Source organism: Zootoca vivipara, chromosome 7 (genome assembly GCF_963506605.1).
Source record: "Zootoca vivipara chromosome 7, rZooViv1.1, whole genome shotgun sequence".
Lineage (NCBI taxonomy): Eukaryota > Metazoa > Chordata > Lepidosauria > Squamata > Lacertidae > Zootoca > Zootoca vivipara.
In genome coordinates, this window is record NC_083282.1 from 58,068,873 (window position 1) to 58,094,661 (window position 25,789).

General features: G+C 41.5%; 1 protein-coding gene across 1 annotated transcript in view; it reads right to left on the reverse strand.

Annotated features, from left to right (window-relative positions):
- Positions 1-18,052: 18,052 nt before the first annotated feature.
- The window catches only part of CD34 (CD34 molecule), a 43,998-nt gene continuing 36,261 nt past the window's right edge, over positions 18,053-25,789 (reverse strand). Inside the window, exons 6-8 of the mRNA XM_035123034.2 lie at positions 23,843-23,895; positions 20,447-20,611; positions 18,053-19,698 (exon numbers count right to left, since the gene is read on the reverse strand). Of these exons, the coding sequence (XP_034978925.1) occupies positions 19,507-19,698; positions 20,447-20,611; positions 23,843-23,895 (410 nt within the window). The 3' untranslated portion in view covers positions 18,053-19,506. The remainder of the gene's footprint in view (positions 19,699-20,446; positions 20,612-23,842; positions 23,896-25,789) is intronic.

The following is a 25,789-nucleotide window of genomic DNA, read 5'->3' on the forward strand; positions in this document are numbered from 1 at the left end:
AATCTCTCTCTGCCTCCATTTCTTCCCCTTCTATTTGCCAGGAGGTGATGGGACCAGTGGCCATGAACTTGGTTTTTTTGATGTTGAGCTTCAGACCATATTTTGCGCTCTCCTCTTTCACCCTCATTAAAAAGTTCTTTAATTCCTCCTCACTTTCTGCCATCAAGGTTGTGTCATCTGCATATCTGAGGTTGTTGATATTTCTTCTGGCAATCTTAATTCCGGCTTGGGATTCATCCAGTCCTGCGTTTCGCATGATGAATTCTGCATATAAGTTAAATAAGCAGGGAGACAATATACAACCTTGTTGTACTCCTTTCCCAATTTTGAACCAATCAGTTGTTCCATATCCAGTTCTAACTGTAGCTTATTGTCCCACACAGAGATTTCTCAGGAGACAGATGAGGTGATCAGGTACTCCCATTCTTTAAGAACTTGCCATAGTTTGCTGTGGTCGACACAGTCAAAGGCTTTTGCATAGTCAATGAAGCAGAAGTAGACGTTTTTCTGGAACTCTCTAGCTTTCTCCATAATCCAGTGCATGTTTGCTATTTGGTCTCTGGTTCCTCTGCCCCTTCGAAATCCAGCTTGCACTTCTGGGAGTTCTCGGTCCACATACTGCCTAAGCCTGCCATGATACTTTAATGATGCCCAAATTATGGCATTTATGTCCTAAGCAGCTACGCTTAGCACCTATGTCATATCTGGGTGCCAGACAAAATTCATTTTGTACTCAGACTTTTAATTCTATTTGAGTTGGTCTTTTTAAGATATCTGTGATTTTTTTCTTTTTTACTGGTTCCATTTTTATGATTTTATACATGTCTGACTGTATGTAATTTTTTTTATTCAGGTTTATGTTTTGTTTTATTCAGTTTAGTTCATATGTGTTGATTATAACCATAGGTCATTACAATATGAAGGAGGGGGAGATAGACACAATATGAGAAATAAATCTGATATGAAATACAACAAAACCTAACAATTAAAATCTGGTTGTCAATCCAATGAATAAAATAATTACTAAGGGTTGTCTCTAATGTTGGTTCTACTCAAAGCAGACCTGTTAAAATTAGAAGACCTATGTTAGTCATATTAATTACTTTTATTGTGTCTTCTCTGAGTAGAACTAACATTCAAGACAACCTTAAATTTTAATCAGTTATGTATCTAGATATAAAGTCCCACCATACCACTTTTGAGTTTTAATAAGAAAACTATTGGCCATAATAAAGCTGACAAAATTACAATTAACATGATTGAAATAATTAAGATTCTCCAGTAGTAGCTCATTTTGTTCATTAATTAAAAAAATTAATTTATATGTTTTGATATATTATTCATTTTTGAGCTGTCTTGAAACTTTTGAAAGAAAAGATGACACTGGTTTTTTGCCATTTATTTAGCTCCCGTTGGAGGAAATGGGAATGCAGTAATGGAACGGAAATAGGGTGGAGATAGCCTCTGTTTCCCCCTCCCACCCAAAGTTTTAGGATTGCAGCCGTAAATACAGTAAGAGCACAATATCCATAGATACCATACATAACAATTACAATATTGTTACATTATAACATATGGACCAGGCATCCCCAGACTTCGGCCCTCCAGATGTTTTGGACTACAATTCCCAACTTCCCCGACCACTGGCCCTGTTAGCTAGGGATGATGGGAGTTGTAGTCCCAAAAACATCTGGAAGGCCGCAGTTTGGGGATGCCTGATATAGACAGTTTGACAATTACTAGTGCATCTAAGCATTTAAAACAGGTCAATTAACAATATCCAACAGTGATAATATCACTGTTATATCAACATTAAGCAATTTATTGTGTAGCTCATATACTTCAGTAGTTCTCCATGACCCTGTAGGTCAGGCATATCAAACTCCCAAGAGACTGCCATCTACTCACAGTATAAAACAGGCATCTCCAAACTCGGCCTTCCAGATGTTTTTGGGACTACAACTCCCATCATCCCTAGCTAACAGGACCTGTGGTCAGGGATGATGGTAACTGTAGTCCCAAAACATCTGGAGGGCCTAGTTTGGGGATGCCTGGTATAAAAAGACTGGCTGTGATCTACCCATTGTCAATGCCAGGAGTTGTTGAGCTTTTTTAGGGGAGATTTGACAAAAGGAACACAATCACTAACTTGATACCGCGATCGACCTGTTGGACATGCCTGCTATATAACATCACCCCACTGCCAAAACTTCATGTACACAAGATTCTCGGGTTCATCCCCCATCATGCAAATACCCATGTACTGTATTATAGGTCTCCCATTATAGGTCTCATGCAATAATGAGAAATTACAACTGCCATCAGCCCCAGCCAGCACACCCAGCTAATGTTCCTACCATTGCACAAAAAAAATCTAAAGGTTATTTGCTTGCTAAAATAATTATTCATATGATTAACAGAAACAACAACCACCCTAAATTGGCAACATCCCTTTAGCATGCAGAAGAGCTGATAAACCATGTTATGACCCAGCCATAAATTATATCACACAACAAGGGGAAAATGTCTGAATGATTTTTCCTGTAATAGGCCATTAAGAACATTGTACAACTAATTAATCTATTAATTAGACACCTTATCATCCTTCCACATGATAGCGTGTTGCCAAATAAAAAACTGCCTCTGGGCCAAAAAGAGACTAGGAAAGGAAAGAAGATACAAAGAAAAAGGAAATGTTGGGATTTTAAAAGAGAAATACAAGGAAAGGAAATGGGTGGGAGAGAGGGAGTGGTGAAGTAATACTCCCAATTTTATTGTCCTTGTAAACAAATAAAGTATTTATTTATTAACTTTATCCATATGCTGCCTTAAAAACAGAGCTAACTATAGCATGGAGAGCATTGATCTGGAAGTCAGAATAAACATCTCCTACATTCTTCCCAGTTCTCTCTTATGAGCAGCCTAATCTCCACAACAGGAGGATAGTTTTTCCCCTTTAAAAAACCTAGGAAACTTATGCCAGAGCATTTGTCCTGCATTATCTGGTCTTATTCTCTCCAGGGTCCCAGGCAAGAAATTTTATAAATACCTACTCCTGATCCTTTTTAACTGGAGATGCCAGAGACGGAAACTGATACGTTCTGCATGCAAAGCATGTGCTCTATTGTCTCTCCTCAACGTGGCTGCTGCTTTCCAAAGCTCCTCTAAAGCTTGTCTGATGCAAGTCCAATTCCCACCTTCTCTGCTCACCTCAATAATGGAGGGTTGAAAGACTGGAAAGAAGATGCTAGTTCTCATTACTTAAGGCTGCTCCAGGGGTTGTTTTTAGATTATCGTTATAGTGCTATAACACTTTCCATTATCCAATATTTTGCTATTACAGTACTTTAATAAAAATGCACACTGTGGTGTAATCATACCCATGTTGGGGGAAAGATTGGTTGGACTATATGACCCTCATGGTCCCTTCCAACTCTACATTCTATGAACTAGGGAAATACTTTCCCTTGGACATTCTCATTCTGCAAACTTTTTCCCTTCCATATAAATCTGTCCCTTAGGCCTAAGGGCCAAATGTGACTTCCAGGTCTAGTCGGCCCTAGGGACCAGCCCAGGACGCCCCTCCCTCAAAGCCACATCCCTTCCCACAGGCAACACCCCTCCTTGGCCCTGTGCCACATAGCCCTCCAGTTCTTTAGCCTGGTTGCAATGTGTCTTTGAACTGTAACAATGCCTCTTGCTTGCCAGGTTGGAGAGATGCACATGTGGAAACCGCTGGGATTTGCGTGGTTGGGCTGTAGCTTACAATACAAATATAAAAGGGACATCTGTTGGCCCACTTAACACTGCCATGCAGCTCCTATGAAGGAACAGGCTGAGAAGTTCCCCACCATTCTCTCTCTCATGAAATATACATGCTAACATTCCAACTCCCAGAAACCTGAATGCTGCTGTTGCTCAGCACCGAGTCAGCTCCAGGCCTGGCAAATGGACGGGAACACTAGCAGCCTCCCTAGTCACTACTCACTTGAGTCCCTGCCCCCTGCAAAAGGCCAATTGCTAAGGTTTTTTTTTTTTTTTAAGATGGACGCTCAGCCCCCAAACGGGCAGTTACAGGAAAAAATGGTTCAACAAGAACAATTGGGCAGCTTAAGAATTCAAGTCATGTAAAATGATATCTTAAGTAATGTAAAAAGTCATGTAAAATATGCTATTCTTAACAGCGACCTTATTGAGACAAAGCTGCATGAAACATTTGTATGATCACAGCACAAAATTATTGAATTAGCGCTTCCGAAAGAGAAAAGTATTCTATCTAGATTTATCACTGTAATGAGAGCTAGCTGCATACTGACCTCAAAGAGTCCCTCAGAAAGGATGAGTTCTCAACTTTCCCAAGATCCCACTTCCTTCCAGATGGGAACAAGCTCCCCTTACCAGTCAAAAGCTGTATCCTAGACTGCAACACCCCACCCCATTATTTCTCTCTTTTTAAAAGCCTTAAAAATTTGAAACCATTTTGACTTTGCAAAACAAACTTTCATTCAACAATATCTCTATAGGTTTTTTAAAACATTACATGCACATGGAATTATATATTAACAGCCACTATATAGTAACTCCTACTATAAGATCTAAAACTACAGTATTGTACTTGTTTTGGTGCGTACATCTTTTTGTTGACTTGCTCTCTCTCTCTCTCTCTCTCTGACACTTTGTAGTCTGTCTTTGTACTAAGAAGGGTGTAAGTTGAGGCCTGCAGACCTGCTTTACTGTGTTTGTGCCTCTGATCCCCCACCTGCTTTGTTAAGTGTTTTAATTCTATTTTTTTATTTAACAAAATGCATATACTACTGATTGTAACCTGAAAAACTTCAAGTGGTTTGCAGCAATATAAAATGAAACATTAAAAATACCAATAAAAACAGTTAAAAATAGGTACTAAAAGTTTGTGTTTTTTTTAAAAAAAGATTAATACCAATACAACTAAAAAGAAATTAAACACAGCAAACACCTGTATTTCTGGGTAGGCTTGCCTGAACAAAATTATTCTAAGCAGGTGTTGAAAGGAATGCAGTGAAGAAGGCAACTGGCTGCCTGGTGTCACTAGGCAGGGAGTTCCAAAGTGTAGGTGCTGCCACACTAAAATATTCTTACAACTGCAAAACCACTATTATGTGGCACCTGTAACAGTGCCAGTTCCACAGACTGGTTGAGTGATTGAGTGGGCATATATGGAATAAGGCAATCCAGCAAGTAAACTGGTTCCAGGCAGTTGATGATGTCTCTTGTGTGAAGCTACAACACTTTTCAGCAAGAGTGCTACAAATTCCCAGTTCTGGGTATTTTCTCCCACTCTATGTAGGCTTCTAAATACCATGGAATGTGACTCTAAGCCAGGCATCCCCAAACTGTGGCCCTCCAGATGTTTTGGCCTACAACTCCCATGATCCCTAGCTAACAGGACCAGTGGTCGGGGAAGATGTGAATTGTAGTCTAAAACATCTGGAGGGCCGAAGTTTGGGGATTCCTGCTCTAAGCAAAAAAAATGTGTATGCACATACCAGGAAAAATGCACTATTACTACTACTACAATATACAGTATGTATATATTATTTTCAGCAAAAGGCATATTAAACAGTATATTAAAACAATAGAATATAGCACAATAAAACGCCACGAATGAGTCAGGAAGCAAAACAGCAAAATCACTGCTTATAAACCACTTGTAGGTTTTGTTACAATTAAGCTTTATATAATGTTTGTTAAATAAAACAAATAAATCACAACATAGGGGAGTTTGAGAAAAGCCTTCTGAAACTAGTGTGCTCTCACCAACCCCTATATCCCATATACTTATGGGCTGAAACCCCAAACAGACAGTGATAAATACTCAATAAGGTTACCTCTTCTAGAAGAATTAAGGGTTTTCTTATCAGCTTCCATTCTAACTATTCCAGGTGAACAAGTAATCCATGTAGTTAACTGCTAATTGCCAAGGCCAGTAGCATTCAAAGATGGTTTCATAATTAAGAATCTTGCTACCCCCTCCTTCAATGAGGTAGGCAACCCAAAGCAACTTATAACCAACCAACCAGACAAAAAAATACTCTCTGACACATTAAAACCAAGGGGAAAAATATGTTACAAATATCCTACCCACCATACCTGCCAAGTCCTGGACGGAAAGATCCGGGATCGGCAGCCCGCGACATCGGAAGTTACGTAGACGCAACTTCCGGAGGCGCTTTGCTCTTCTATGGGCACCAGAAAATGGTGGCGCCAGTGCCGGAAGTCGCTTCCACGCATGACCGGAAACACGTAAAAGCTTTTACGCGTTTCCGGTCATGCGTGGAAGCGACTTCCGGCGCCGCCGGCGCCATTTTCTGGTGCCCATAGAAGGGCAAAGCAGCACCAGAAAAATGGCCGCCGGCAGAAGCAGTTTTAAGGGACAATATCGGGATAAAAAGCTAAACGGGAGACTGCCAGGAAACGGTAGGAAAAAAGGGGTTTTCCCGGCGGAAACGGGATACTTGGCAGCTATGCTACCCACTGCTAAAAGGTCACATATAGCTAAAGGCCAAAGGCCTGGCTATGGAGCAAAGTTTTTGCCTGGTACCTAAAGATATATAATGATAGTGCCAGGCGAGCCTCCCTAGAGAGAGCATTCCAAAAATTTAAATAACAATTCACTACCATATATACATTTAATTAATAATGATGATGATGATGGCAGCCCTGTTTAGGAAAGTTTTTAGTCTGTGATATTTTAATGTATTTTGATGTGTGTTGGAAGCAGCCCAGAGTGGTGGGGGAGACCCGGCCAGATGGGCGGGGTATAAATAATATATTATTATATGATGATGATGATGATGAACAAGGTTGTAAGTGTCTTGCTGTATGTATGCTATTACCAGTCAAAAATGGAAAAGGCTAAGGAAGCACATCATGAGGCAAATTTTTCCAAGCACTTTGTCAGGCGAAATCAACTGTAGCTTATACAGCCAGTCACGACTAGCACAGCCCATGAAGACTTTCAGTTTAGTTCCTAATACTGATTCTGTATCCAAGTTGGACCAAGTCACAATGGGCTACAACTGAGGGTTCCATGGGTTCACCAACTGGGTGGCCATACAACCCTTTTAACACTCATTTGAATGGCATTGAACAGATGCAAGGTTGATGGAGACGTAAACCTTTTTCACCACCAATACTGTCATGGGATCTAAGTCATGTTGAGTTTGGATTTATTTTGACCTAGGGCCAAAGGGAGTTCTCAGTTATTTACTTAGATAATTATGTAATATATTTCTGCCCTGTTTCTTAGTAGCTCACAAAATTAACATGAAGGATACACTTACTTACCTAGGACTCGGTGGGACTTACTTCTGAATAGACATATGTAGGATTGCAATGTAAAACAGTGCAAAACAATTGAAACGAAACACAATGATGTTTGGGGAAAAAAGAGGTGCTAAAACAACAACAAAAGGAGAAAAACTAAAGTAAGTGCTTAAAGCATTTGAACATATACAACCACGTAATATGTGCTACATTAAAAGGCCTGGGTAAATAATATTTTTGCACCGAGTGCATGGCCTGGGTGACATACCAGAGTGGGTGTGCCACAGCAGGGAAGTCTGGTTCCTCTGTCGCAACCTACTTCACTTCAGGAGGAAGGGGTACTTGGAGTAGGGCCTCCCCTGCTTACTGCCTACATGGTCATGAGATCCAGCAGCCCTACGGTATCATAAACTGGTGATATAATATGTGTATGTAACTTAGCTGATCCTCCAAGCTGTTAGAGTTTGACATACTGAGCATAATGTGTTAGCTATCATAGAGACAGCTGGAGAGGGTACACTAATGGAAGCTGATGCAACAACCAATTTCATCGTGTTAGTGCAGCCTGTGTAGAATTTAAGTTATGGGTTTGCTCCATCTGAAATTCCTTAGGCCAAACAACTGAGTGAAGAATAAACAAAAGAAAACTGCCGCCAAAGGTTTAACTTTGGAGAAATGGTGCTCAAAATTATGGTTTGTGGCATCTATGGGATTTAAATTCACTATCAATCAATCAAAATACTTTATTCGACCAATAGCCAGACAGAAATTCACTATCTAAGAGTACTGAGAGGTTAATCCAAAAAGGATTTTTTAAAATAAAAAAACCTACCTTGTGTGATTTCATAGCCTATACAAATAAACCAAATATAGGAAGACAAACATCAAGACAATAAAAATTGATCTGGCAAAAGCTTTGAAACAGTCTAAAAGATTATTTCAGAATGATACGTTTCTTTTTATTCACTCTTTAGTCAATCACTGTCTAAGTGAAACATTGGATCTCCTTTGTGTGAAGATAACATCTGTAAAATAAAATAAGGTGTAGTTTATAAGGCTAAACTATGTAATGCATTGTTTCCACTCTTACCCCCAAGGAGCTGCTAGCTCTGTTGCTGGCTGCAGTCAGACTCTAAACCTTGGAAGTCTGCGTTGGGTCCTTCTAGAGACAGATAGTTTGAGAGCAAGGCTGGCCCACACATAAGGTGGGGTGAAGCAGCCATCTTGGGCAATGGAAGCCCCCAAGGTGGTGCCCCCACAGGCACTCTGTCTGCCACAGCGCCTCCACCACTGGTGGAGAAACGGCACTGGCACTGATTTCCAGCGAGATCTCACCAGAACCTGCCACTGCCACTGCCCAACCTAGGTAAGGGTGGTGCGGTGCAGAAGGACAGCACTTTCTGTTTCCCTTCAAGTGGCAAAACAGATGCATTGCCTCCTATTTGAAAGGGGGTGGGATACTGCCTTGTTTGAGCATTTAACCCACCATAGAAGGGTTCTGTAGGGGGTTAAGAAGCAAGCCTTTTTGATGTTGTTTGATCTCTGTTCATATAACTCATAGTAAAAATAATAATACTGTGCCCCAACAACACATCTCTCTATGTAGCAAGGCAATACATATAATTGATATGTAACTCTTACAAAATGTTCATTTGAATAATCTATTTTATTGTAATGTCTGCAAAAGTTTACTTAACCTTTTGTTTATTTTATTCTCACTGAAATAATTGCTCCACGGAATTGTTCTTTGTTATTGTTTTTGAAAATTTGATATACACTTTAAAAAACCTGTTCCTTTGCTGTCCTTAATTTTTACAGTTGTATCTTTCATCATAATTCTTTTAAAACTGATTTAACATAAAAGCAAATTGACATTCATGTAAGTAATTTAGCATATTCCCTCATCTTTCAAATGTTAAAATATAAATGTGTGCAGCAGATGGCGGCATTGTATCACATAGCAGCTTCAAATCCTTCTGGTTTTCCTTTACCAGACAATTGCCGCCAAGCATACCTCTAGAAAGAATGATGCTGACTATGAGTGACTAAGTCTGATATTCTACTAAATATCTACCGGTATTTATTAGTGAAAACATATCAATCCATTTTCCTTGTCTCCAACGAACAAGTTATTATGATGAAGGGGCTTTTGTGTGCCAGTACAGTATGTGAAAAGAAAACCCATGGAATGTAATAAAGATCAATTGATACCTTAATCTTTAAGCAAATATGACTATTCCAAAATTAGATCAAACCAGAACACGGCAGGAATGAATATTGAGCAATATGGCAATTCTATGGCATTGTGGTCAGAGTGCAACTCTGCATTCAAATTTCCTTTCAGCCATTAAACTCACTGTGACTTTGGTCCAGTCACCATCTCACAGTCTAACCCACCACACATGGCTGTTATGGGGTAAGATGAAGATGAGTAAAGAATGATATGTGCCACCTTTTTGCTCCTTGGGGAAAACATCTACAGTAATAACAAAATAAATTTTGCACCAGGGACTCTCGATACATTTTGGACACTAAAGCTATGTTAGATTATTACTCTTCTAGGTGGATGTATCTTCCAAGGCTGAGAAGATGGCATTATAATAGTAGCTTATTTTTCAGAGAAAGCGTAAGAATGAGAGGCTATCATGAGCTGAGTAAGGTCAAAGCACTGAATAAGATCACAAGAACTGTTCAAGATGGCTAGGGTGGTTGCGAAATGGCCAAGAAAAGGTAATGGCTGCTTAGCCTATTCCTGTGCCTCTCGCAAATAATTTGATCTGCAGAAATAAGCAAGTGAAGCATCCCATGGCATGGAGATAAACACTACCTGTCAATGGCTGCAGATCAAATTGCTCATGAAGTGACAGCAACAAGGGCCTGTTTAGAAGTTGGTAATGCTGCATGTAACACATTTTATGGTAATGTTTCTCAAACCTGTCTAACAACAAGCTGATTTCTGTCTTTAGGGCAGTACTTCCTGTTTTTCTTGCTTATTTTTCTTAATTTAATTTTCAAAAACGACCTAAATTTTAAAGCAAAAGGAATATTATTTTCCTGACATGCTGCTCTTCATCTTGACTTCTACTCCAAGATCAAAATGAAGTGTGCTCTTCCAATTTTTCAGGCTATGGGCAGAGCAATTTCTGCTAGAAGAATAAGGAATGCAATTTAATTAAAACTCCTGTGCTAGATTAAATGGGATACTTCTTACAAGGTGTCTAAGGGGCCTTAGATTTACGAAAGTATACTGGAGAGAAGAGAAACAGAAACATTGCTTTTAAAAAACAGAAAAACAGAGAGATTATAAACTAGGGTTGCCAGATGATGAGAAAACAATATCCTGGGCTGCTCCAATGCTTTTTAAAGCGGCCTGATCAGTAGAAATCAGAAGCTGATGTTTTCATAGTCCTGGAACTACACATTATCCCCGAATAATATCTGCAAACTGCAGTTAAAAGCACAGAATAAACCTCCCCCCCAAGTGTGCATGAGTCAGCTGTGAAATAAAAAGCTGCAACACTGACAGTACAACTACATGTCTACTCAAAATCCCAAAGCAGAGACACATTTTGCAAGACACCAAGAATTACTGGAAGCCACAGTGTTCACCCCAAGATCGTCCTTTGTTGTTCTATTAGAGCCTTATGGCTGCAGAGAGATCACAGGATTCACCCACAGCATTACTGTCAGCACAACATACCCTTTGATATATACAGCTTCTGTGAGGTAGACTTTGGTCTGTGAACAGAGTGAGCTGTGAGGATTAGATAATTCATTGCCCTGCAGGAGTTAGTTCTTCTGAAGTACTTGGGTGAAAAGGAAAGTTCAGGGTAGGCCCAAGGCAACTGCCTTTAAGTTCTGTGTTCAGGCTGTATTGCATCACCTCAGCAAGAAAAGGAAGGAACAGGCCACCACAATCTTATGAACCTGTTGATTCAATGTGAAGCAGTAAGAAGACTAGTCTACCGTATTTCCCCAACTCAGATCCAGAGGTCAAAACCTAGGACTCTGTCATTTCTTCCCCAGGAATCCCAACTGCCGAGGTGACTCTCTCTGCAGTTGGCTTCTTTTGTGAAGTGGTACTCACTTGAATAAAATATTGGGGGGGAAGGTAAGCCGCACCCCACATAATCACAAGACATGGCGTGCACATACCATTTGAATAGTAATGCCTATCAACATTTGGGGGCCCCCTCTCAAATATTTTATGGGGGGAGGTTGAAGAGACCTTGGCATCGAGGAGTTGGCTACTATGCCTGGAGAAATCACACTGAGCTATTGATATAATTATTGATTTAATTTTGGCACCCAATAAAAACCTCATTGCTAAGCTAACATGAAGTTGTCAACACATCACAGATACAGAAATTTACAATTTATAAGGTGGTGAGTGGAAGATTGAAGCTGCCCCTATTTCCTCTTGGTTGTCAGTAACTGAATAATGTTTATGAGTTTGCCATTGTCTTAGGATGGAATTCAATGTCATACTATCAGCACAAGCATTTCTGTTTGCCGGGTGGATCGATCTCTCCTCTCTTCCTCCTGTGTGCTGCTTCTGGGGTTCTCCTGAACTCCCAAGCCAATGGGGGGGGCAAGGGCACATGGGAGAAGGAGGGGGAACCTCCATGTGCTAGCAGGGTCCATTGTACTAGCAGGAGCCAGCACAGCTTTCTAGTTGAATCTGCCCAACATTTATATGTGGGTTCCTTGACTTGCAACTTGCACAAATACTTTAGTACAACTGATCCAAGTCTAATAATATTTTTCTTGTCTGTATATGTCAGGAAAACATCTTGAATTCAACCATGCACTTTATCATACCACAGATGTGGTTCTAAAGATACAGCTCTCTTTATAGCTGAGCCAAGCTGTGCAAAGGAAAACAGAATCACATTTTAAAAAAGGTCCCCCCACCCTGTCTAGCTTTCTTTATTTCAATATGTAAAGAATGAAGGGAGGCAGGCAGCAACAACTTACTGTACAATCTATACCGTACCTTTAAAGAACATTCAAAACACATTCTTTCGCTCAAAGTATTCTGAGCACTGTTGTTTGTTAAGTGTTGCTGGGAACTGTAACTCTGTGAGGAGTAAGCTACAGTGCCCAGAATTCTTTGAGGATGTGCTTCAAAAGTATACTTTAAAAGTATAGTGTGCACACAGCCTTCACCATGTCTACTCATAAGTCCTATTGAATTCAATATTGTTTAGTGGGATTAGGAGTGCAGCTTTAGGACCTCTTTTCCTCAAACTGAACATAAGGCAGGAAAAAGACTTTGGTATTCATCATTTCTGGCTCTAATATTGTAATTAGCCTCCCCTCCCCCCGAGGCAACTGTGCCCCACACTATAAGAAATAATATTCACTGCCATGACCCTTGAGTATAGACTATGTTATGTTAACTTTTAGGGCTGCTGTATCCTCGCAATTTCCAGTAAAGTAGCAGTTAAACTAGCAAACAGGCATCTAGCTACTCAAAGGCAAAGGAGCCTCACCAAAGGGGGAAAGAGAACTTGTAGCCCTGTATAAATCTAATATCGAGGGAAACTGAAATAAGGCTGCAGTCCTAAGCACGCTTACAGTGAAATCCTAACCCGATCTATATTGCTGGAGCGGGGCGCGGGGGGTAGGAGTAGGATCAGGTGGAGGTGACCCTCCTTTGAGATCTGTGGGTTTGTACTTGGCAAGAAGGGCTCTGACTCTGTGGATACTACGGCTAGGCCAGCTTGGCAGAATGCTGCCACTTACCAGCATTTGTGATCTGCCAGAATACTAGTGAAGAGAATAAAATTTCACAGCAAATAAGTATGTGTAGGAGAGATGGACAGGGTGAAATGAAAAACTTACCCTTTTGCTATCAGTAACCCATACATTTATAAAGTCCTTTAAGGAATTTTGCTGCATTCGTAGCCACACTTACAGGCAGGGCCGGCCCTATGGCAAGGCTGGGTGCCGCAGGCCGGCAGGGGGGCGCCGGAGGGATCTTCGCACCACGGCGCCAGATATGCTTAAAACGGCCCTGCTTACAGGGCTAAGTCCCACTGAATTCTAGTGTGGCTTCTGAGTAAACATTAATAGGATTGGAATGCACTTCTGCTTTCGGGGTGTGTGTGTGTGTGGAAGATAAAGATAGAATGACATTTGCAGCATAATGAGTTGATCTTATGGAAACACTAGCAACGTGTTTATGCTTTCATATGAGACTCCCAGTGTGTCTGTTCACACCAGCAGGGTGGAGTGTTTGTGGCCTGCCAGAAGAAGTAAAACTTCTTAATGTTTTACACTGGAAATGGTCCCTTAAACTGTGTTATTAGCAAGATCTCACAGACACAGTTATTCAGTTACACCCAGCTGGGAAAATCCTAATAGCCTTCAATCCCACCAAGAGGAAGGATTATTAAGAGTTTCCAAAGAAGTAATAAAAAATCAATTGGTGTTAAGTGTAGAATTTGAGTTACAAACGCTTCAGGTTACAGACTCCGCTAACCCAGAAATAGTACCTCGGGTTAAGAACTTTGCTTCAGGATGAGAACAGAAATCGTGCTCTGGCGGCGCGGCAGCAGCAGGAGGCCCCATTAGCTAAAGTGGTGCTTCAGGTTAAGAACAGTTTCAGGTTAAGAACAGACCTCCAGAACGAATTAAGTTCTTAACCAGAGGTACCACTGTAATTGGTTTAAAGTCTAAAGCCCTATGCAGGTGTTGATCATTTATTCTGAACCTTTGCCCAGTCCAGAGGAGTTGTGAATTTGACCATTCCCGGTTTCTCTTTGAAGTTCTAGAGCAGGTCAATGTGTTCACTGACTCGTGTAGAAATCTAATGGCTAACTTAAATTCTTCAGACAATTCCAATTGTAATTGAATGAAAATTCTTCCTGAACTGCCATGTATCACACTTCCCCATAAAATCAAATGCATTATTTAAATAAAAAGTTATATTTGAGAATGGATGGTTTATCCATTCTTTACAAGGTGGGTTCATGACCAACCTGTAACTCACAGCAACTTGACAACAGAGGAGATAGAACCTAAAACCCTGCGTTTTTGACCTCTGCCACTTAAATAATTGCACAGGACAGGATAGTGTAGTTCAATGAAACAATTCTCCCTGCAATAGGTGGTGTAAGAGAGAGGGCTTGCAGAGAGCAGCCCACTCTGCTTACTTCCATCAGATGGGAGAGCAACAGCAAGTCTGGGAGTTTAAATCAGGAACAGGAAGGGTTAAGACGGGTCCAGGGCTCTGCAGAGTCCTGGTGGCTCAGCTCCAGGCTGGTAGCAGGGAAGCAGGGGAGGAGCTAGCTTCAGCAGGGGCTGGAAAGGAGGTAGACCGGCACCTCAGGAGCCTGGTTTGGGACCACAGAGGACCCATAGAGCAAGGAGGAGGGGCGTTTGGATGCCCAGGCTTAAAAGGGGGGTCAGAGCCCACGAGACGCCATTGTGGGCTTCTGCCCCATGCAGAGCAGACATGATTTGAGACATCTCACCACTGTATATAGCATGCACAATAAAACTATGAAAATCCAGAGGATGTGTGGAGTGCTTACTCGGGAGTAGCCAACACCCCATCTGTGACAGGTGGAATATTATTCTTTCCATGAGGTACTAGGCTCCTGCACTTCTAATAGTAAGGAGCCACCTATAGATCCAAATAAGATGAAGTTTTAGATTACTTCTGTTACTTTCTCATAGCAGAGAAATTGTTAAGAAATTAGGGAGGGAGAAACTCTTATCACCTTCAGAATTTTCAAAAGCAAAAGATTAAGAAGGAATTTCTGCAAGGAAGAAATGCATGTAGATTGATAAGGAAGGAGTAAGAGTACCTTCAGTTTTGTTCAAGCCAAGCCTGACTGTGTTTACACACTTGGGGGAAACTTCCTGTAGCTCTGAGCACAGCCTTTCCGGACTGGAATTCTCTCATGTTCTGCACCTCTGCTGGAAAAATGCACTGTATTTCCTTTGGGTTCACACTGTTTGGGAACAGCATTTTTTTTCTTCTGTTACCACAGATCAGGCTATATTTATTTTTTTCTGAGCTGAGAAATTTGCCTGAGGCAGAGCAGAGGTATGTCAAAAGGTTCACTAAAATGTGAGGGTCAGCAAAATTAAGTTTTGGAAATGACTTTATTTCCTGATTCTTACTTTAGTTGTAGACACAGTCTTAATTTATGACATGTGATAGTTTGTTCAATTGCAACTCCTAAAGGGAGTTTATACAAAACTATCTGCATTAGTAATGTGGGTAGCTAGCAGGAAGATGCTGCCAGCAGTGAAAACTGGTGGAGCTACACCAGCAGAATAATCTCCTCACCCCTACTCCACTTAAAACTGCAGAGGGAAAAGGAAGGCGCTGCCCTCTTGCAGCCCCCAAAAGTTGAGAGCAGGCACAGGTTCTCGGTTGGGCTGGGAGTTCCCTGTCAGTCACTGTACTGCTCTCCTCAGGATCCTTTAAACCAGGGCCGTCTTAAGCACCTCTGGCGCTGTGGTGCGACGGATCCCCCCGGGGGCCCCCCGCCCCGTTTCCCAGCGCGACGGGCGGGCTCAGTGCGCAGCGCTACTGCCGAGAGCGGCTGGTGGGCGGGTGCAGCTGCGATGCGCCCCCTAGCGGGCCGGCGCTGTGGCGCCCTGCGCCACCCAGCTTAGCCATAGGGCCGGCCCTGCTTTAAACCCAGTGTTTGGAACCTTCTGAGCTCCAGATGTTGCTGAATTCCAACCCTCATGAGGCCCAGCAAGCATGGGTGATGGCCAAGGATGATGGGAATTGGAATTCATTAACATCTGGAAGGTCAAAGGTTCTGAAGAGAAATACTTCTCGACATTTAAATAAGTGTGTGTGTGTGTGTGTGTGTTTGTAGGTTTATGTGCAGAAACCTGGGAGAAGGGTGCCGTCCTTTCTTCTTCACCTGGAACCTCTGCTGAAGCTGGGTGTTTCCTGGCTTTAGCAGAGATAGTGGGAGGAGTCGCAGCAAAAAAAACAACAACACCTTCCATGTGGCTTAGACTGTCTCATTTTACCTGAGTACCATAGAAAAGCTGTACTGCAATAGCTCCTGCACCACTAATGTAATGTTAGAAAGGGAGCCTGACACAACTCAGGATCCATTCCCATGATTGCCTCAGCCCAGACAGTGCTATACTGATTTTTAGTCACAATGCCATAGGTTAAGGCTAAGATCAAGTGGCTACCATCTGGCTCTGGCACTCAAGCTATCCCTACTAACAGAAAGCTTTCATTGTATCTGTGCAAAATCTCTGGATAAGTGACTGAACTATGAATTGGGAAGGCCTGGCCTCAGCATTCTTATTTGTTTTAATCTGTAAAGTAAGAATGAAAATCCTTCCTTTACAGCACAGGTGAGGGAAACCTTTTTCAGCCCAAGGGCCCGTGTTTTCTTCTGGTCTGGGGAGAGTTCTGAGGGCCCTATAGAAAGGCCTGGAAGGCTGCAATTGGTCCTCAGGCCTGAAGTTCCCCACCCCTACTTTACAGACAATGCATTTGTTTTGAATACTCATAAGTATTACACAAATTCAATTTACTCCTGATACCTTCTATCTCATGATTCAGTATAAAACATAATCAAAGTGGCTAAATGCAAAGTATTTCAAATGATATAACTGTTAATCCTCTTGTTAGCTGAGAGACTTGAGAGTGTGCTGGTCTGCAGTCACAAAGCTGCTTCAGGCCACATACACAATAAACCCATTTGCAACACAAAAAATGTACCTTTTCTCAATCCAGAATTGTTCCTGCTCCTCCTCAACATGCTGCTTTCAATTCAGATTGGTTATAGATCCAGCTGGCCAGAAAAGTGGGTGTGGTTAATTGATACACATCTGAAAACCCTCCCATAGATTAGGTTATTATTCACAGGCCCCAGGTGATTGCAGTCTTAATATACACCCACCCACTGTATCAATGTATGTGGAACTAAGTAAGAGGGTTAGGACAGATGTTGGGGGGAGAGAGACTTATAACACAGAGGGAAGGCACAGGTTAAGGGAACAGCTACCAGGAAGTGGTTCAGTATAGAGAGCAGGTGTGTCAGAGAGAGTTAGGAGTCAAAGGAAGCTTGTTTAAATAAAGTTCTCTGTTTTACAGTACACCTGCCTTAATGTAATAAATGTAAAATACCAGTTAATTATGATCTGGGCTGGCTCTACCATTAGGCAGAGCAAGGCAACCACCACAGATAATGGGGGATGGCAGTGGCAGTAGCCTTCCTGGTTGTTGCTCCTTTACGGTAGCTTACTGTAACGTTCTCCCGAATGAGGGACTGGATGTTTAAGCCACTCAGAATCGTAGCTCAATGTGGGAAATAGGGGTCCTCTAACAACTGTTAAACGGAAAGCCGGCGTTTCCATGTGCTGCTCTGGTTTGCCAGAAGCGGCTTTGTCATGCTGGCCACATGACCTGGAAGCTATACGCCGGCTCCCTCGGCCAATAATGCGAGATGAGCACGCAACCCCAGAGTTGGTCACGACTGGACCTAATGGTCAGGGGTCCTTTTACCTTTACCTTTAACAACTGTTAATGCCCTTAATAAACTGCAGTTCTTAGCATTCTTTGTGGGAAGCCGTGACTGTTTAAAGTGGTACAATACTGCTTAAAATGTGTTGTGAAGATGTGGCCTAAGTCACTGGATGGTGGACACATTATCCGAGATCCAAGCATCATTCATATTAGAATTTCCTGTTATCCCTATTGATAATCTGCAGGTTTAAATGTAAAATAATAATGATCATACTGACTGGGTTGGGGGAAGAAAAGGTAATTCATTTCAAAGCCTATTCATATTTTGTACTGCATTGTACAACATACAAAAATAATAATACAGAGTCAACAAACCCCAGAATGGCATTTAACTTGGGGAATAGGAATAATAAAGCACAACATAAGGAAACAGCTTCCTAGTATTCTTTTTTTTTGGGGGGGGGGAAAGGGAAATATATAGAGCAAAACAAATATACAAAAAGTGAGACACCAGATGTGATTAAGGCAAAGATTTACATTTACAAACATACTCTTGTTTGTTTGTTTGTTTGTTTGTTTGGAAATAGGGTTCAAAAGCTCCAAACAGTCAGTTTACTTCATTTACAACACAAGTCATATACAAGTTTTCTTAGAATTAAGCCCCATTAAGTTTACAGTATATTCCTGCGTATAAGACTACTTTTTAGCCCAGGAAAATCTTCTCAAAAGTCAGGGGTCGTCTTACACGCCGGGTCGTATTTCTTATACAGTGAGTATATCCCAAACTCTATATTTTAACTGGAAAAGTTGGGGGTTGTCTTATACGCCCAGTCGTCTTATGTTGTTTGGTGATTGCCAAATGGTACTTGAGAAGGCTTGTGGGATCGGCTGCTGAGTTCTTGTCAGTGTGTGTTAAGGGCATTGCATCACATAGTAGAAAGGCTGGAGTGAGATGCCTGAGCTGGGTCTAGATGTGGGAATGACAAATGATATCTACCAAAGAAGTAACAATGTTAGTGGGTTTCCTGAGGTTTGATGCACACAATTTGTTTTAACTCTCAGGTTGCCTTTTCATTGATTTAGTATAGTGACTTGGACCAATAAATAGAGCATCCAAATGGCAATTTTTTGTATCGTGAAAAAAATTAAATGTGGGTTGAGCTAGGTTGAGGCAAAATACAGCCATGTGTTTGAGCATTCACAATATCGGTTCTCTTATGTTGACTTTACCATGAGAAAAGGGTCATCATGTGAATCAGTACTCAGAATTGCTGACCTAGGTGGTAAAATGCCTTATTGTTCATTAACATTTATTTTTATTTATTCTCACTGTGAAGAGATCCTTCCTCCCCCTAATCAGCACTGGAGCTGAAAAGGAGATTCCTAACAATGATAAATCTACTCTAAATTTCTAGAGAAGCACCCCTGTCCTTTCCCTAGATAGATGGCTGTAAGGGACAGTCACATCTTATTTTGGTCTGAGAGAGAGCAAAAAAAGATACTATGAACAAGCCAAATCCCATTGAAGCAGCTTGCTAAGCAAACAAAAGCTTGTGCGCACCACTAAGTCCTGTGGCAGCTTGTTAAAAATGTATGCTTTGGAATGGGATTTTTGAATTCTTTGTAAAAGATAAAATGATTATGATTCCATTTATGGCACCCTTGCACTCTAGCTCCTCTATATTTCCACTCTGGTCTTTCAAGCCACGTTAATAAGGCTTTTGGCCATATCCTTTTCACAGTTCAGTGTCAGCCACAACATGGGGCTTGGTTGAATGTCCATTTTTTGAGGTTGGTTGACCAGTCCCATTTTCCCGAGCCCCTCCATTGAAGTTTGGTTTATCCTGCAGGTCAGACGGTTCATGAGAAGCCACAGAAACCACAGTGTTGCCATGGTTATCATTTTCTGTGTAATATAGATCTTCACCCTAAATGGAGGAGGCAGAAAATAATAACAAAATGCAGAGTTAGATAACTGAATCAAGTGGACAACAAATTGGTTTAAATTTCACACCGAAAAGAAACATTTGGTCTTTAACTCAGGCATTTCTGCTATTGGGAAAAATATTGCTCCCTCTTGCATTGCCTCCTTCTACAGCTCCTTTGCCTTAAAAAAAAGGGGGGGGGGTCTTCAGGCTTGTTTATACATGCAAACAAGTATAATACAAATTTCAGCTCTCGGTTTGCTGAGTTTGTGTACCAATATACGAACATCTCAAAATATTAATCTGTAAACACAAATGTAATTACAATTGAATATAACTGGTAGAGTTAGAAGTTGGATGTTGGCAGCACAATACAGTACAAGCTATAAAGAGGGAACCATAAACAGGAAGGCAACCCATGTATCAAAGAATAATATTATTTCTCATGTCCTTTATTATCATTAAACTTTTTCAGTTGAATGGTAGGGGACAACTTTTTTGGAACAACCGCAAGCAGTTCAACTTTCCCCCTGGTCTAACAAGATGTGTTAATTGCTAACGTAAAAAAAAGTAGGCTCACTACATCTTTTTCACCATCACTCGCCTCTTTTTAAACTCCTGAAATAGACAGCTAACTATTTGAAATTCTTAGCCAGCAAGCAGTCTCTACAAAGCTTCCACCATTCTTCCTTTCACACTCCTGCTGAACTTAGAGATCTCTCTACTTGTTTTGCCAGCTATAAGCACTAACCAGCCTCTCTCCCATGGGGCTCCAGCTCTGTCGTTTCATAAGGAAGTATGCAGCCAATCCCAGAAATGCCAGCAGCAAACCAGAGGTGACCAAGGCAATAAGTGTCTTCCGGGAATAGTCCTTGTGACTCGAAATGTCCTCCTGTTTGTGGGGCTTTATCCCTATCTGAAAAAATACAGAACAGAGCCAAAAATAACATAATCAGGAAGCATATTACATTCAGAGGCTCTCCCATTTACACCCAAAATTCTCAGTTCGGTTTCTTTTTTCAATTTCAAGTAGGGTTGGGAGGGGAAAGGTGAAAGATAAAATTTACAGACACATTTACTATCCCAGTCTCACTGCAAGGTACTTACAGTAGAACTTACTTTCACATATAAGATTAGACCATAGCCTAGGTACCGTTTTTGAAAATTCTCCTCCCCTCCCAATGGAAGTATTGATGCAGCCCCTAGTGAAAACCAACGGAAAGTTCTAAGGAGCACCTGAAAATTGCTACAACTTTTAATATAATATTATCTACCCTTGGGTTTATTTTCTTCTTGAAGGAAATTTGTTCAACTGACTACACAGGGGCGGTGGGTGCCATTTCACCACTTGAGGAGAAACAGGAAGTGCCTCCCTGCCCTGTCCACCCTGCTGCCTCCACCACCAGCACAGCAGTGGTGCTGGTACTAGTGCCAATTTTGGGTGAGATGATTCCATTGAGCCCTCACCAGAAATCAGCGCTACTTCTCTGCCAATGGTGGAGGCAGTGGGGCAGGTGGGGCACACATGGGGATGCCCTTTAAGGGGCTTCCACCACCTACAGCAGCCTGCCTAATACCTGGGCCGCCCTGTGAATACACATGATGTTTCAAAGTGCTTAAAGTGTCAGTCAAGCTTTGAAAACAAGTCCTAGCTTGTGGAGATTTCTCCTAAAATACACATTTTTTAAATGCAATTTTACCTGATATACAGATGTTTGCATTACATTTTCCCTAATACTATACATTTTTATATGTTGTTTTCACTAATATATGCTTTGCATTAGTATGAAGTGCTTTTTTCTGGGAGTACTCAAGGTTACACAGTACCAGCACATTTTCCCCCCTAGAAGAAAAGCACTGGTAACAACTTCATGGTGAGTTCCGGCACCTTTTTTCCGGAAGAAAAGCACAGCTAGAATGTGTATTTTTGTGCACATTACATGATCAAGAACTGCACTGCAAAACTCAGAGAAGTGTGAATTTTGAAGGATGGTTGGGTTTTGGTTCTCACTTTGTTTTGGAAAAGTGCAAATTAGGTAAGTTTGCCTTTAAATGCAGACCAAATAGAATTTCTCCCCATCACTAGATACAACCAGCATGGAAATCCCATATCACACTGCCCTGATGCTCAGTTTAGCATCCTGTATACTAGCATATGGGAAATGATTCCATTCCCCTTTTCAGTGCTATGAATTGTACTCACAATCAAGCTAATAATAATAATATTTATACCCCGCCCATCTGGCTCAGCTTCCCCAGCTACTCTGGGTGGCACCCTGAAGTGCATACGACACCTATGTCTCACATTTTGCTGCTTCCTGCATCGCATCTAATTTTCAACTACCGGTATCTCCAAAATTAATTTTTTACCCAGTGGTTTTTCCCTGAGATTTACTGCATGACAGCTGTGGCAGCAATGTGCACATTTAGCTTTTCAGTGCTATTTTTATAGGTGCCTGGAGTCCAGCTTTACAAGCAGAGACCTGCCTCACTAGAGAATAGTGAGGATTAATTAATAAATGTATTATTACACTTTGAAGATGTAAAGTGCCAAAATGTGCAGTGAATTACTACTGCATGCCTTTATTAAAACTATGATAGTACTGTAGGTCTAGCAATATAATTGGCCCTAGCAATATAATAACCCCTGCAGCATAAAAACTTGACTGGGCTCAGAAGTGATGACTGCACAAAGGTGATAACTTTATAAAGCCTTCTCAGTGGCTGATCCCAAACTTTGGAACTCCCTTCCTAGAGAAGCTAAATAGGCTCCCTCCTCCTTATATTTCTGCCAGCAAAGTGAAGACTGTTTTATTCCAGTGGGCTTTTGGGAACTGACTGTTTTTTAGGGGAAAGACTTTTATTTACTTGATTTTATAGATCTGTTTTCATGTCATGTTAATTCTATTATAGTTTAATTGCTTTTTAACTGTAATCCTTTATGCTTTTAGCTTTTCACGTTTGTTTTAATTTTTGTGTACTGCCTTAAGGCCTGGTTTTGGGGAAAAGGTTGAATATAAATAAGAATAAACCACTTGTGGCATATCTCTCTCAATATATTGTTATATGCTTTGTTTAGACAGAACAATGTTGATCTTCTTCTTTGGTGATCACTCGTAGCCGAGTAAGATTATCTTCCATAAACATGGTTTTAAAAGTGAGTCGATAACTGACTGTGGAGGCCAATTCTGGATCCACACGTCCTTCCACATAATTTATATAAGCAAATCATATGCAGACATATTGTGTGTGTGTGTGTGTGTGTGTGTGTTTGTGTCTGTGTCTGTGTCTGTGTCTGTGTGTGTATGAAAGAGTGAGAAATGATAGATAGACAGACAGACAGACAGATAGTGCTTTTTTCTAAAAAAAATGTTTAGAGGTACTCTCATTTTGACTCAAGAAAATCACCATTTTACAGTTCAAATCAGGAAAAGTAAATACAGTAAATGGACAAAAGTACAAAGATTCACAAAATGTTTAGGGGTATGCATACCCCTGCATACCCCCCAGAAAAAAGTACTAGATAGATAGATAGATAGATAGATAGATAGATAGATAGATAGATGTTGGTTAAGATACCTTGAATGCTAAGCCAGTGGCAACATGCTTTGGCTAGACTTGATGGGGCAGTGCTTAAAAAGTGAAGCACATGTTACTGGGCCTAGTTCAAAGCATAGCTGCCAAGTTCTCCCATTTTTTAAGGGAAATTCCCTTATGCTGAATAGGCTTCCTCGTGAGAAAAGGGAAAACTTGGCAGCTATGGTTCAAAGTTAAAAGGGTTTAAAGCAGTATCATACCACTTTAAACAGTCTTTACTCCAAGAATCCTGGAAACTGTAGTTTGTTAAGCATGTTGAAAGTGGCTTGGAGACCCCTATTCCCCTCACTGAGCTACAAATTATCAGAGTGGTTTAACAGTCAACCCATCTTTCCATGAAAGTATGGGAATTGTAGCTCTGTGGAGGGAAAGGGGCTCTCCTAACATCTTAATGAGACAGTTGGACATTCATATGATTTCTACGACAGAGAGTTACTAGCACTCACATATTTTGTCCAGATTTTAACATATTTTAGATATTGCGGTTTCTTATTGTACCTAACTCAGCTCCCCCACATTCTTAATTTATTACCTACCCCTCATTTATTACCTGTTCCAAAAACGCTGCCTTCTGGTGAAGAACCGTTTCTAATGCACTTGGACCTGTTGATTTCAAAACAAACAAAAGTTAGATCAATCACACAATAAAATTTGTGTCCATCTGTTACCTTTCTTTGGTATTCATTGTTGTAAAACTGGAAGAGACTATGAGGACAACAAGCATTTTCACACACAAACTTATATCACCAAAACATCACTTGTGCTTTTTGTAAGAGCACCTGATTACTCATGGCATATTTGTATTGTGGATGAGCATTCTGGGCAACACTAAATCTACTTTTATATTATAAAAACAGGGTCTGGTCCATAGGCTGAACACCCAGGCTTCTCTGCCTGGCTCTTAGGACTTTCCCCCAGGCCACACCCCTCATTAGCTTTGCATTGTCCGCGTGTGCTTTGCCTGGCCGCAATATATCCTTGAACTGTGCTAATGTCTTTTGTTTATCTGGGTGAAGATTGGAGAGAGAGGTGTGTTTGTATAGAATCCTCTGGCTTTTGCATGGCTGGTACAACTGGCCCTGCCTTGGGGCAGAGGGACACAGCTGCCTCAGGTGGAAGACAGGCATGGAGCAGACATTGCTATGCATACCATCCAACTTGCCTTCTTCCTCCTAACATAGCATCTTCCTGCCACCACAAGAGTGCGAGAGGGCAGTCCGCTGCTTCCCAACCTCACACAGCTCTCACTTGCGCTCGCTCTCCCCGAAAAGAAATCGCACAACCTAACTGCTGCAACACTGGACCTCATGCACTATGCTACCCCTCCATTTCTTCCCTCTCCTGCCCACTCCCATCTGTTAGGGCAGAGCTTTCCAAACTTTTCATGTTGGTGACACACTTTTTAGACATGCATCATTTCACAACACAGTAATTCAGTTTTACTAGCCTACCGGAGCTTAAACTAACCCTTTATAAGAGCATTCACATGACACACCTACACATGGCAGCTGACACACAAACGTGTCGTGACACAAAGTTTGGAAAGCTCTAGGTTACAGATCAAGGAGAACATACCACTTTATTGCAATGCCACAAATGCAGCCAGAAAAGTGATAGGTCACACTCAAAGGCTGAACCCAAGCAGGGGGGAACATAGTTTTTCTTCTTTTTGGTGTTGTTAGTTGGTTATGAATTGGTTATCATCTAGCAATGAAGTTGGGGGTAACTAGAAACAAGCAAACAAAACAACGAACCTGCCAGAGAAAACTTTACTATAGTTGGACAGTCTGGAATCAGAGGCACGGGAGCAGTGCAATAGCTGGGAAAGCCTATTCTCCCTCACCTGAAGAAAGCAGCAAGAGGCGAGGCTTGTATGTCTTCAGGAAGAAGGCATGAGGGCTCTGACAGGGTCTGAGAGTCCACCCACCTTCTTGCCAAAGTCTACTAAGTGCTAACTAGACTCTGGGAAGGAGCCCTTATGCCTCCTTCCCAATGCTGCAGCTGCCCCAGGAGGTGCTTCTGTGGCCCCTGTCCAGTAGCTGGGGGAAATTGGGGTGCCCCAGGATCAAGTCAGAAGCTGTGATAGCTTTAGGAATTCTGGGCTCATCCCAGAAAAATCAGGACACTTGGAGGGTATGTATCCTGTTGCCAGTTTTGAAGTAAATTTCAACTGCCACTTTGGTTGGCTTTTGTACATGGAATTGTGGGAGTCTCCATCTTGTCATTTGTCTCAGACAGCAAAATGTATTGGGCCAGACCTTGTGAGTGGAATGTAGCCTACAGTACAAATGCTCTGTCCTCCTTTGCCTCTGGCCTCACCCACCACTGTCATGTGCTCCCTTCAAGGTTGCCCATGATGGAATGTGGCCCTCAGGCTGAAAAAGTTGCTCCATTCCTGTATTACAGCAACTGCAACAAGAACTGCTTTAAAGCTCAGGAGTAAAAATGCCCACCATCTTTTTGGGTGTGGGTACAATTCATAATGACGGGACCCAGG